Raw genomic sequence first — 13973 nt, 5'->3', positions numbered from 1 at the left:
TCACATGCTCTCTCTCTCTCTGAAAATAAATAAAACTTAGAAGAAAAAAAAAAGCCTATCCTTATCCAAGGTCACATAGGTATTTCTAAAACCTATGTTTTCACCACACCATGCTACCTCCATAAACAAACACCTATGAAGTAAAAGTCACTTCAAAAGTTACTGCACTTGGGGCACCTGGGTGGTTCAGTCAGTTAAGCGTCCGACTTCGGCTCAGGTCACAATCTTGTGGTTCGTGGGTTCAAGCCCCACGTCAGGCTCTGTGCCGACAGCTCAGAGCCTGGAGCCTGCTTCAGATTGTATCTCCCTCTCTCTGCCCCTCTCCCGTTTGTGCTTTGTCTCTGTCTCTGTCTCTCAAGAATAAATAAATCTTAAAAAAACAAATTTTTTTTAAAAATTTTTTTTTTCAACGTTTATTTATTTTTGGGACAGAGAGAGACAGAGCATGAACGGGGGAGGGGCAGAGAGAGAGGGAGACACAGAATCGGAAACAGGCTCCAGGCTCTGAGCCATCAGCCCAGAGCCTGACGCGGGGCTCGAACTCACGGACCGCGAGATCGTGACCTGGCTGAAGTCGGACACTTAACCGACTGCGCCACCCAGGCGCCCCCAAATTTTTTTTTTAAGTAACTGCACTTAACCAAAAGCAGTTACAATCATGATATTGCATTTAGCCCTTGAAATGACACTGCAAGTCAAGTCCCATTGCTCCTACTCAGGCCAGTTATCCATTTATTGCCCCCTCGGGTCCAAATCCACTCTTCTTTGCCCTGCCTCATGATGCTGGAGCTGTACCTGGTGAACACTCCACTGGCCTAATAAGCCTCACTGGCGCCCCTAGTGGGCACTTGCCTGTTTACCAGCCCCAGCCTGCGGCACCTCAACAACCTTCTGTGCCACACACTGGGCCACCCCCACACTGGGCCACCCCCACACTGTCTCCAGTGAACGTGGATCTCCACCTTTGCATGGGGATCACCCTTGTAGGTGTTTTCCTTCGTTGGGTTCTCTGCCTCAATCCTAAAGGTGGTGGCTGCTCCCTACATCTGTTATTCCTACGTTCTTTAGAGCCTTCTGTTTACCTGTTAATGATTCTCAACGTTATATCATCCCTGTTCAACTCACGGCTGTGCTGTCTCTTGACAGAAGGCTCACTGATACACTGCCACAGCAATGAGCGAAAAGAAGCACCGTCCCCGCCCTCAAGTGACGCAGTAATAATGGCTAAAAGTACCTAAGAGCATTCTATGAGCCAGATGGAGATTTTGTGGATTTAGAATGTGTTCCTTCATTTCCTCTTCCCATCGACCCTACTTTACAGGGAGATAACTCAGAGTTTAAATAATTTCCTCAGGTCACAGAGACAGTGGACCGAGAAGCCAGGATAGGTCTCTCAGCACTCTTGACTCCACAGTCATCCACGCTGAAATGCTGCCTCCATCAACTGGCTGCAAAGAGCGACAAAGGGCCAAGGCAGTGCGAATGGGACGTACAAACACATCAATCTTTCACAAAGATGGAACAGGAGAAGGAAGAAGTTAAATTGTTAGCCAGAGAAGTCCACATATACCCAAAGAAATCAAAATACGACAAGGGGCCACCATGAAGGGTCTTTCAAACTGGTCTCTGTAGTGCACAAGAGCTGGGGTGCCCTGGTCGACAGATGCTCCAAAGACCCCACTAAACAACTCGTTCCAGATTTAACGCTCAGGATATTGCCCACGTGTTATGAACCACGCATGCAAGAGAACTGACAATCCGCACGCTTCCGCCCTGCCCTGAGTTCCCCCAGCTCAGACTTTAAACCACGGAAGCTGGGTCGGGGGTGTCCGAAAGGGTATATTGATTGCCTGTGACCCAGCTGTAACCCAAGACATCGCATTAATACTGCATCTCTCACATGAGGAGCAGAGATGTCTATGTAATTAAAACCTGAAGCAAGACATGGGGGAAGGCGCTGAGGGTGCGGGCAGTTCTAACATGGCTCTGCTCTCGTTCTGTGGAGAGCCTGTGCCCCCACTGAGCCAGTGCCCAGTCTTTAGCGGCTATAAAAGCCACATAGGCTCTGGGCAGTCGGATAAGAAGACCTAGCCCCTAGCCCACTGGGAACAGAACTTTCAGGGCTTAGGGCTCCTTCTATATATTAGTCAAAGAAAGCCCCGTTCGCCATGCCCGCCAACCCCCTTCTCCCAATTTTCTCCTAATCCTACACAAACAGAAGAATTAGCTTTTCTGAGTATCACCTTTTTCTTTTCCAAATGGAAATGGTTCCCAAACTTTGCCATACTTCAGAATCACCTAGACGTTTTTACACATTCCCAGTGCACAGACACACCTCCTACCAATTACATCAGAATGTCTGGGGATGTTTTTAAAGATCTCCAGGTGACTGCAAATGCAGCAAAAATTTAGATACCACTGGTCTGTATGACTTCAACCTTAATTCTCTAGTAATGTAATACAGAAATTATTTCTGGGGCGCTTGGGTGGTTCAGCTGGTTAAGCATCCACCTCTTGATTTCGGCTCAGGTCATGATCTCACAGTTCGTAGGATCGAGCCCTGTATCAGGCTCCACAGAGCCTGCTTGGGATGTTCTCTCCTTCTCTCTCTGCCCCTTCCCCGCTCAACATAAATAAATAAACTTTCAAAATATACAGAGAAATTACTTCTGAAAGTATAGTCTAATAATCTGAATTCCCCAGAAATTAATTATTTTAATCTAAGACATTTTTTCCTCTCTTTTAATGATTTTCCAACTAATAATCAGAACTGATACTCATTGAGAACTACATGCCAGGTCTTGTTCTAGGCACATTATGAAGGTTACATTGGGTTATATCTCAGTTAATCTTATTATTCCAATTTCACAGAAGAGAATTTGACCAATTTCACAGAAGAGAAAAAAGATTATGAGCACATCTGCAAGTTTATTCGGTACACCTGAGATGTCTCTCATCAAGGACTAGAGACTTAAGCAAGTTTTAAGAAAGTCAAAATTGCCCTCTGTTCTTTTCTCTGATATTTGGGTTTTAATTCCACCCAGTTACATTTGCTCTATTCTTCTGGTTTTGAAAATCACTCTTTTTAAAAGACAGGATGGGGGTGCCTGGGTGGCTCAACCGGTTAAGCATCCAGCTTCCGCTCAGGTCATGATCTGGCGGTCTGTGAGTTCGAGCCCTGCATTGGGCTCTGTGCTGACAGCTTAGAGCCTGGAGCCTGCTTCGTATTCTGTGTCTCCCTCTCTTTCTGCCCCTTCCCCACTCACACGGTCACTGTCTCTCTGTCTCTCAAAAATAAATGAAACATCAAAAAAAAAAAATTAAAAAAAAAGAGAGAGAGGACAAGTTTGGGTAAGTTTGGTGATATTCTTCAATGCAGTGAAAATTTCTCCTCCTAGATTTATAGAATCTGGGCAGGTGCTCAGTGGCCACAGCAAGAATCTATACAAGGTGGCCGGCATCAGACTGTTCTGTCCCCCACCCCCGCTGAGAAAGCACATGATCGGAACACTACACCTTGTGGGCAGAAAGTTCCAGGCAACTAACTGGAGTTGATTCCCGAAGAGGAAAAAAATGGGATTGGGGATAAATGAAATCATCTCTGATCATGACTCTGTGGGAAGCAGGTAGGGGCAGGAATCAACGCAGGGTCCAGAAGCCACAGAGACATCGAAGAAGAAAGGGCAAAGAGGTATCAGGTGGGGCTGGAGTCCAAAGGGCCAAATGGAAGGTCACCTAACAGAAAAAAGCAAGTTGTCCTCTTTCCAGGCAATTATAACTGCTCAAGCAAGAAGGTCCTGAACAAGAGACTGCGAGGAGGGTGGCCACAAGCAAGGCTGGAGCCCTTTAAAACATGGGCACAGAGCTCATCTAATTACTTAATTATGCAAATTAAGTAGTTTTAAGTTTAACTGAGCCCTCAATCCCCGGGTTAACACAGGTTAGCATGGAAGAGGATTAAACAATGACACAGACCACTCAGTCCAGTGTTCTTTCCGCCACCCAGTCACCGAGTTCTGGATATGGTCTGCCACCAGCTACCCTCAGACCCTCCACATGTGACCCTCTCTGTCAAAGGGAGATAACACCTGTTGCACAAAAGGGTGACTGGGAGGAAGAGAAGATGTAAGTAAGGTCAAGTGCAAGTCCCTGGGTCCTAGACACATGCAGGAATATTATCATGTAGTGGTAATTCTGCCTCCCAGAAACAGGCATTCGCTTTCCCAGATCTGAACTGCCCTTGACCAAAGAGAACAGCCTCACCGAAGAATAATGCCTTCTCCGTAAAGACAGATCACACCTAATGGACAATCCGTCCCCAAGAGGTCATGAAATCCTGCTCCTTTGCCTCAATTTGGGATAACTCTGCGAGGCCACTCCAGAGCCAGAGCTTTTCACGGAACCGGTCAAAGCCTCCTGCAAGTTCGTTAAAGTTTAACTTCTTCCTCTGTCCAATTCTGATTCGGTCACTTACTTACAGGTCTGTTCCCAAGAGCCATTTCCCAATAAAGCTCCCGCAAGGCTAATTTGTCTGAGTCCTTTCCAGAGTCTCTTTCCAACCTAAGACATACCCCAATTACCATGAAGGAATGTGTGTGAACAGGGAGGTGCTGAGAGACGCGCTGCTCAAGTGTAAGGAAATGGCCAAATCTCAAGACTCAGGAATTCAGTACAAGTCTGGGATGTCTAGAGAGTTCTGGCCCCCCCTGGGAAAGGCAGATAACCATTGTAGGCCTTCTACCTCTGTCCCCTACAGGATATTAGGGGAGACTAATCACCTCTCTGCAGAGGTAACTGACCTCTCTTTAATCCTGGATTAAGGTCTTTAAGAGGGAAACCTGCTTGCCGGTGCCCCAGTTAAGATGTTGACATGTACTTAAGAAGAGAACTTGAGTCCCTCCTGCCACTGGCCAAAGGCGTGGGCAACATGACCATCCCTCCACCTCCCTCCACCCCCTACCCACTGTCTGTTTAGCTTAAAGAACCAGGAAGCTTGGGTGGCTAATGGAGCGGACATCATGAAAATCGCACTGCTAGGCACAACACTGGGTGCTAGCGAGAAAGACAGGAAGAGTGCCACGTTAGGGCAGAAGGGGGTGGGGATCGTGATGAGTTAAGAAGAAATCCTAGTCAAAGCAATGACTGCCCCCAGATGGGAGGTCTTTGGGCCATGCTAGAGACTCTGCTGTTGCCTCCCGTTCGCTATGCACGCCCATGTGTCTTAGAAGCTTGGTTGGCCAGTGGGGCCAGGCAAGACCGAAAAAGCAGGTGGCAAGCAAAGCCCCGCAGCTCAGTTTTCAAGCATTGTGACCTAGCTCCTCCTAAAAATCAACCCTGAGTCTCCAGGAAGTCACTAAAAGGGCATTGGGAGAATTTCCATCATCTCTCTTGCCATGGGGTGGCACAGAAGTATGGACTCCATTTTCCCCATACATGTCCAGCTGTGGCAGTCAGCCTGCTCAGTCACCCTCCCCAAAGGGTCTCGCTGGGCTGCTAATGCTATTGCTCCCAAGATGGGCCCCCCTCCTAGGCAGGGACCCAATATACACTTGATTCTAGATGAGGACAATGCAGGCTAATGGAGGAGTGACTGACATATGGCAATCCCAAACTCGTGTTATAAAAGCGTCCACCTTCAGGAGGCTAGGCACCTAGAGGACTCTGGCGTGTGACCCTGGATGGGCCTCTGGGCCTCAGTTTCCCCATCTGGTATATGAAGGCGTTGGGTCTAGATGCCCCCCTCATTCTTCACCTCACACATGTCAAAGTGCTAATTAAGAACAAAGAGATGAGCTCTGTGACCACGGCGGGGGGGGGGGGGGGGGGGGGGGGGGCGGGCGGGCAGAACAGGAAAAGGCACTAATGCTGACCTATTAAAGCAGACAGGGCCAGTGACCCAAGCCGTGAGCTCCTGGGTCCTAGTCCCTTTCTACTTTCTCCCTTCTAGCCACATCACCGCCTTGAACTAACTAACTGCCTCTCCTCTTCCTACCTCTGCACCTCCAGCCTCTCCAGAGAAGAGCTAAAAAGCTGTTCTGAGCAGCTGGCAGGTTCTCTCTCCAAACTCCAAGCCAATCCTCATTAGAGAGTTTCGGCACTGCCTGACCAGTCAAAACCTCATGGGGGGTGTGGGGGGGGGGGACAGGTAGGGGCAGAAGAGAAGGAGGCAGGCAGCTGACTGGCAGGCTGGTGACACTTACCCGCATATGCTAGGACATCCTGGCAGTACAACACCCTCCGACCAAATTAAATCTCACCACAACCAAATTCCCTTCTCACAGTCCACACAGTGTTGACCCTTCAGCCACGCGCCCCAGACACGAGGCTGACTAAAGCAGGAGGCAGGGGTGCAGAATAAGCCACTGGCCTGCTGGCAAGGACCTTTCTTCTCCAAAGCTTGAAGGAGTGTGGAAGGCTAGTTACTGGTGGGCAAAGACCAAAGCTTGGCACGGACCCAAACTACAAGGTGGCTCTGAGAATAATTAAAATAAATTCGCAGGGGCGCCTGGGTGGCTCAGTCGGTTCAAGCGTCCAACTTCAGCTCAGGTCGTGATCTCACAGCTCGTGAGTTCAAGCCCCACAGCTCGGAGCCGGGAGCCTGCTTCGGATTCTGTTTCTGTCTCTCTCTGCCCCTCCCCCCCGAACATGCACTCTCTGTCTCAAATATAAATACACGTCAAAAAAATAAACAAACGTGGGCCTCATCGACAGAAGCAAGTGGAAGAGGTAATCAACTTCCCCCAAATAATACTGGTAGGAGTGTACCTAGAAATACTGCCACACTTTACAAGGTCTACTGGTCAGACAAGATAAATAAGACAGCGTGGGTCTGCCCTACACAAAACAGCAGAGTAATTAGATATTTAGACTGTAGGACAAATGCCTCAGAGCAAGCAGGGCGTCCCCTATTTGAAAAGAAGGAGGGAAGAAAGAAAGCCAACGGAGGAGCCTTATTTTTTTTTTTTTGTTTCTCCAAAGGGAAGTTACCGGGTAGCATAACTGGGTTTGGAATACGAGGGGATATCCTAAGAGTTGTGGCAGCCACACATTGTTAAGAGGCTGGCTCACAGAGGGTGAGTTCCTAGTCAGGCTGCTGGTTTCACATCCCCATCTCCTCCAGGAGGGTCCAGATGACCTTCCCAAACCTCCCAACTCATCCGCAGTCCGCATCTGTGGCAAAGCGGGCCCGAGTAGTAGATGATGTCCAGTGAGGCTCCAGCGTGTCAAAGAGCACACAGTCTTCCACTTTTTGTAGGGAAAACCACTGGGGATCTCCATCTGTTTCAATTCTGTACGTTCTTCTTCCCCAGACCGAGAGGTACGGTCTTCCTCTACTGTTAGGGGCCAAAAATAACATCCACAGCCTCTACCCAGCCCCAGCATAGAAAGGCCTTTTGATCTCACTCAGCTCAGATCCTCACCCAAAGCAGTGATCTCCCCTGCAGCTCCTCTGAAGAGAAGGAAGGGGGGGAAAAAATGGAACTTTTCCATTGGCTTCCAAAATGATGAATCAATATTCTTAAGTGATAGGGCAGGTGGCCAAATCCTTCTCCTGGGGGAGGCTGACAAAATTAGTCTCTCCATCCACTGAGGTCCTGCTCCTGCACATCACTGTGGGTCTCTGAGCCACCAAAGGTATCAAAACCACCTCCCCCCTCCCCCCCGGAACACAAATGGTCCTGTGAAGCTTCCTGGAAATCTTGTAAAATATGCTCCAGTAGGAGTGAGTGGATGCTAGGAAAACTCTGCCCACTGCCGCGTTCCCTGTATGCTGACATTTGCAATCAAGATGGAAAACATCCACGAGACGTGCCCCAGAGGACTGGCTTGTTTTCTTCTAAATAGTCTAGCATTTGACTCCCCCAAAACCCTTGTATCAGGATCTATAAAATACCACTGCCTGGGTGTATGGCATCAGAACCCTCTAGTCTCCGTGCGGCCTTTTGTCTGGCCTTGATGATTTCACAGCACACCCTGGGGCAGGAGTGGGGGCCAGGTAGGGGCCAGGTAGAAGTAGAAGAGCCCAGTCCTCCCAGGCTGGGTGTCTCTCCCCCCACCTCCTCGACCTCACGCCATGTCCACAAGCAGCCAGAGAAATCTGACCCCTGAGTGCAAAGAGAAATGACAGAGCACAGGAAGAAAACGCAGCCCTGAGCTGGATACTTAACGTGGAAAACTCGAGTCCAACAGGATCATTTCCAGAAAAGTAACGGTTTTGAAAAACCAAAAAGTTATAATAAAAACTTGTTTGCATGCTCAACCCTAGTGCCTATTTTGGCTCAGTGGTGCCCCTGAGGGTGGCGCCTCCCATGTACCCTTGGTTACACACCACCCCACCCCACCCCACCCCTGCTGAGCCCACCACGGACACTTCTGTCCATTCTCCTTCCTTGAGGTCAGGAAAGCTGTGCAGACGGTTCGATTTAACTCAGGGGACCGAGTTGGGTGTGGACAGTAATTATAATACCTTGTATTTATGTCTAGCTATTTCTGGCCTGAGTTTGTTTTCCCATCCTTCAATTCCCTCTGAAGAGGTCAGTCAGCCTTATAGATGTGGCCTCTGGCCTTTCTTGTGATAGCATTCCAATCCTTATCCACATCACCTCTCCTAGAGGTGGAAGCCAGGCAGGGATTTTTCTCCTTACTCTATAGGGCAGGGCAATGGTAGGCCGGCCTTTTCAGAGCGAGTCACGGAGATGCACCTGAGAACTGCCAGTCATTTACTGAAGACTACAAGGCCAGCTTAGCCAGGGGACTTTGCCACTAAAAGACTATTCAAATCATGATCTCTGACCTGGATGATCAGCTTATTGAAGAAAGAAAGAAAGAAAGAAAGAAAGAAAGAAAGAAAGAAAGAAAGAAAGAAAGAAAGAAAGACAGACAAAAAAAAGATTCCACAAAAAACGTATATGGTGCTACTAATGTGTTAATTCTATTGTAAGAACTCTATAAACATCAACTCTGTTAATTCTCATAATCACCCTATGCAGCACATACTAGATTATCCCTATATTCCAGGTTAGAAAACTGAGTCACAAGAGAGCTTGAGGAACTTACCCAAGATCATAGAGATAGTAGCTGGTGGGGCCAGGATTCAAACCCAGTGCACCAGCTCCAGGGTATCTGCTCTTAACCACTAAAGAGAGGCTCCCTTGCTCAAATTCATGAGCCCCACCCAGACAGTCTGATTCCACATGTCCCCACATGATTCAGATGGCCAGCCAGGTGTCCAAAGTACTGAGTTAGTGGTTCTCAAGCTGTGGTGTGCTTGTTGCTATTCAGATTCTGGGGCCCCGGAGGTTCTAGAACCGGAACCTAGAACGTACAGTTGTAACAAGCACCTAAGGTGGTTCCAGTGACGGCGGTTCACAAAAGGCACTTTGTAGAAAACCAGTCCTGTTGCTTCACCTGGACAAGTAAACAACTCATGGGGCACCTCACTGCAGCCTGCAGAGACCATTCATTCTCCACTAGAGCGGCTGCCCTGGGGGAGGGGGAGCCGGAGGCTGTGTGAGGGCTAGTCTGTTCTTTAGCCTTGGTGACTGAGGCTGCCTTCTGACTGCGGAGGAGGAGGGGAGGGTGGGTGACTGAAGACAGCTCACCGTCCCTCCACACTTGACAGGCTGCACATCAGAGGGGGACACGCGGTTGGTAACGGGAAAAGAAAAAAAGACTGGGCGGTCTGGGCCCCCATCTTCCACTGCCAGAACAATGGCCTCTTCAAATCCCTGGCATCTGAACTGGCAGCCGGCCACCAGGAAAGAAAAGAGCTCGCTGTCCCTTTAAGGACGCCCTCTCTCCGCAAAGGTCAGAAATGCCAGCTCAGCCTGCCCAGCGGCTGCCGTTTTGCCACTTTGGTGCCCCGGGGCCCTGGGCCGTGCTCCCCCCTCCAGCTGGTTCTCTGGGCACCTGCTGTCTTCTGAAAAAGGCAGAGCACCTGGGGGGACAGCTGCCGCTCTAAATGAGGTTCAGCGATCCATCCGGCAGGAACTGCTGACGTGCAGGGAACCCAAGACCTCATTTGCCTCTCAAAATCATTCCCCCCCCAGGAGAGTCAGCCCCAAGAAAGTGGGGCTTAGGGGCCAAGGTCAGAAAGATGACTGCAGGAGGGGGGATGGGGTCAAAAAGAAAACTGACCGAGGAATGGATGCTCCAAGAGAAACATGGTATTTCGTCCAGAAGAGCAAAAGCTGATGAATGAAAGATCCAGAAATCACAAAGAGATGGGGGTAGAGGGTGGAGGTTGGGAGGAAAGGGCGAGGTGTGGGGTGGTGGCAGGCAATGCAGGGGAGGGGTGGGGCAAGGGCTCTCCTCCCACAGACAGGGTTCAATTGCTACCACTTTATGTAACCCGGGCAGCTTCCCTAACTTCCCTGAGCCCCAGTTTCTCTGTAATTTGGCGTTTACTGAACAGCAAATAAATACCAGAAACTAATAATGGCTGTTATATTAGCGTACTAGCCACTCCACGTGGGTCTCCCAGGCAGCTCAGATGGTCAGACTATGTGCTCAAGAAGCCTGAATCCTAGGGGCGCCTGGGTGGCGCAGTCGGTTAAGCGTCCGACTTCAGCCAGGTCACGATCTCGCGGCCCGTGAGTTCGAGCCCCGCGTCAGGCTCTGGGCTGATGGCTCGGAGCCTGGAGCCTGTTTCCGATTCTGTGTCTGCCTCTCTCTCTGCCCCTCCCCCGTTCATGCTCTGTCTCTCTCTGTCCCAAAAATAAATAAAAAACGTTGAAAAAAAAATTAAAAAAAAAAAAAAAAAAAGAAGCCTGAATCCTAGACCACACCACCGGTTCGAAGTCATCTTGCAAACATGTGCCATGAGGAAAAAGGGCACTCATTTAGCAAACGGCATGGGTTGGTGCAAACCAGGATTCTCCTGGAAAAACAGAGCAAAATTAGTTATCTATTCGTAATATAAAGCAGGGGTCGGAAACTTTTTCTGTAAAGGGCCAGATAGCAAATATATTGGGCTTTGCAGACCACAGAGTCCGCCATCAGCACTGAACTCTTACTTCCGTAGGGTTAAAACAGCCATGGACAACATGGAAAAGGAAAGAACGTGGCTGTGTCCCAATAAAACTTTATTTACAAGAAGAGGAGGCAGGCTGACGGAGGGCTTTAGTGGAAGAAAGGGTGAAATCCTTACGGGATTTATTCCTTAAGGAATAAAAGATATGGAGGCAGAAACCCATTTCTTGCTCTTCTACGCTGGGATTGTATTGTACCCACTAATTTGATTTCCAAGAAAAGCTACCAGCCAACACCAGCCGACTGCAATGACTCATGCTGGATTCTTCGGCACCTAGGTCCAGAGTTTGCTTAGCATCTCTTTGCCCTTCCAAGCCCTCTTTTTCTTGTTCTTCTGGACTTCTATTCCTTGAGATTGGAAGCTCAGAAGAGGCAGGGTCTCCTTCCTCGGCAAGGTTGGCGAGGTACGGACCAAATGGCCCACCCTTCGAGATGTCCTCCTCAGCATCCCTCACCGCGAAAACGTCCACCGCCCGCCCAGCTTCCCAGGCTGCGGCGGGCCGGGGTCCTTCACGTCTGTCCATCTTCCTGAATGGCTATGCATCTCAGTGCTATGCCTATTTTCACTCATTCAGGGGAATGTCTACTGTATGGTGAGTAAACCTTAGAAAAGGCCAACTTCACCTCCGTCTTGAGTGGAGCTGGAAAAAGGCTGATACGGTACGTCCTCTCAGAGGGCCACCCTCCTGTTCCTTGCGTTCCGTTCCCACTCCCTGGAGTCTTTCTACCCCAGAGCCCAAGCACTTCAAGAATAACTTTCCTCAACTGTACGAACAACGTTTGTCATGACAATTTCTAACTGGCACAAAAAGCAGGGAGCATAAAAAAAGCTGAGAAATGAGGAAACAGATCAAAAGCAAAGGAGGTGGGAAAAAAAAGCAAAAAAAAAAAAAAATCACTACTTCAAATTAAAAAAAAAAAAAATACTGCTTGCTTACATCATTCTATCTGCATAAAATGACCTCACTCCATGAATCCCTCCTATGCGGCCCCAACCTTCCTTCAAAAGCTCTGCTCTCTAGGGGCGCCTGGGTGGCTCAGTCGGTTGAGCGTCCGACTTCAGCTCAGGTCACGATCTCACGGTCCGTGAGTTCGAGCCCCACGTCAGGCTCTGGGCTGATGGCTCAGAGCCTGGAGCCTGCTTCCGATTCTGTGTCTCCCTCTCTCTCTGCCCTCCCCCATTCATGCTCTGTCTCTGTCTCAAAAATAAATAAATGTTAAAAAAAAAATTAAAAAAAAAGCTCTGCTCTCAATGCACCTTCCCCAGGGCGACTTCTCTGATGAACTCCCCCATATCTCTACAGCATCCCCTGGAATTCTCCAGTGTGCTTCACTGTTGCTTATGTACCTAATGCATGGTGTAGGTCAGCCTACGGGTCCTAACCCTTACAATGCCACCTGCTCAAAACCCACATGATAACTTTTCCTTCTTCCACATGTAATTAGCCAGTGCTCTCCTGAGACTGTTGCTTTGGCCAAGGCTCTGCTTCAATGGAACAGCTCCTGCTATCTCACGGTATTGTCAGTGACCTGCTACCACTGTTCACACCACCATTCCTTCCTTCGTTCATTCGGTCATTCAATAAAACACACGTGGAATATTCACGTGCCAAGCAGTATCCCATAGATTGTCGTTCATCTCATGTGCAAATTCATTTAATCCTCAGGCCAGACTATTATTAACACGTAACTGGCACACAACAACAGAGGTGATTTCAGAAGGAATTATGGTAAATGTGGGCACCTGCTGGGAAAGGGTAGACTGTCGTACTCTGGAAAAGAAGTGCTCATCTACCTGGTGCTCTGATGCCAGGAAAATGGACGGGACCTATCACAATCCCCTCTAGGCCTGTGCTGTGTAATCACCCGGGTTTTATAAAAGTAGATGCAATTATATGTCAAAATGAACCGATGCATTAAACTTTGAAAAACCAAATCCCAGAAGGACTCAAAGAAAGCAAAAGTGAGTGTGTATATGGTACTGGTTTGGGAGGAACTTTCTGTGAATAATGCCAAACACAGAAACCATAGAGGACAAGAGTGATTAATTAACTGGATCACAAACAAATACACTTCTATGTGCCGAAAACAGCCTGAAGTTAAGACACACCGCCCAGGGAAAATACTTATTACATGTATGACCTAAGGGTGAATATCCTTATTCCAGTCGAGTCCTGAGAGACGAAACAGACAAACACCTCAACAGGGAGGTGGGCAGAGAACAAAAAGGTATTTCACAGGAGAAATATACATGGGTAATAAGGAAATTAAAAGCATGTCACCAAGGATCAAAGAAAGAGATGCAAATGAATGCAACTCTAAGATATCACTTGTGGATTATCAGATTGGCAAAGACTAAAAAGAACGGTAATGCCGAGGCACGCAAGGACAAGGGGAAGGAACAAACACTCATAACTTGCTGGCGGGTGTGTAAATTGGAACGACCTTTCCGAAGGGCAACTTGGCACTCTGTATTAAAGCTGCTGACCTAGGGGCGCCCCGGCTGGCGCAGTGGGTAGAACATGCGAGTCTTGATCTCGGGGTTGTGACTTAAGCTCCACATTGAGTGTAGAGATTACTTAAAAATAAAAACGGAAAAAAAAAAAAAAAAGCTGTTGACCTAGAAATCTGCCTTCTAAGGTATTTACCTGAAGAATGTTAGTATGACATTATTTTTAATCTTGAGGAATAAGAAATAACCTAAGTGTCAAACAGGAGGAGAATAGACAAGTACTTGCATATTTGCAATACTGCCCCTTAAACGTAATTATGTAAATCAATACTTATTATTATAGAGAGATCAGATGCTGTTAATTAAAGGATTCCAGAACAGTGTATAGAACGAATTATAAGTTTCACCTATGTTTATCTATGTATAGTATACATAGAAAAAACAGCTCAAAGGATAAAAACCAAAATATTAACAGTGATTATCACTGAGG

General features: G+C 48.1%; 1 protein-coding gene across 7 annotated transcripts in view; it reads right to left on the bottom strand.

Annotated features, from left to right (window-relative positions):
* The window catches only part of GRAMD1B (GRAM domain containing 1B), a 246578-nt gene that overhangs the window by 69008 nt on the left and 163597 nt on the right, over positions 1 to 13973 (bottom strand). Inside the window, exon 1 of one of the 7 annotated variants that reach the window (XM_047877601.1) lies at positions 9058 to 9273. The exons of the other annotated variants lie outside the window; for them this stretch is intronic. Within the exon in view, the coding sequence (XP_047733557.1) occupies positions 9058 to 9206 (149 nt within the window). The 5' untranslated portion in view covers positions 9207 to 9273. Of the gene's footprint in view, positions 1 to 9057; positions 9274 to 13973 lie in introns of those variants that run through there. 7 annotated transcript variants of the gene reach the window in all.

Source organism: Prionailurus viverrinus, chromosome D1, assembly GCF_022837055.1.
Source record: "Prionailurus viverrinus isolate Anna chromosome D1, UM_Priviv_1.0, whole genome shotgun sequence".
NCBI classification, from domain to species: domain Eukaryota; kingdom Metazoa; phylum Chordata; class Mammalia; order Carnivora; family Felidae; genus Prionailurus; species Prionailurus viverrinus.
Note: the sequence above shows the minus strand (reverse complement) of the source record. Positions and strands in the feature narration are given on the sequence as shown.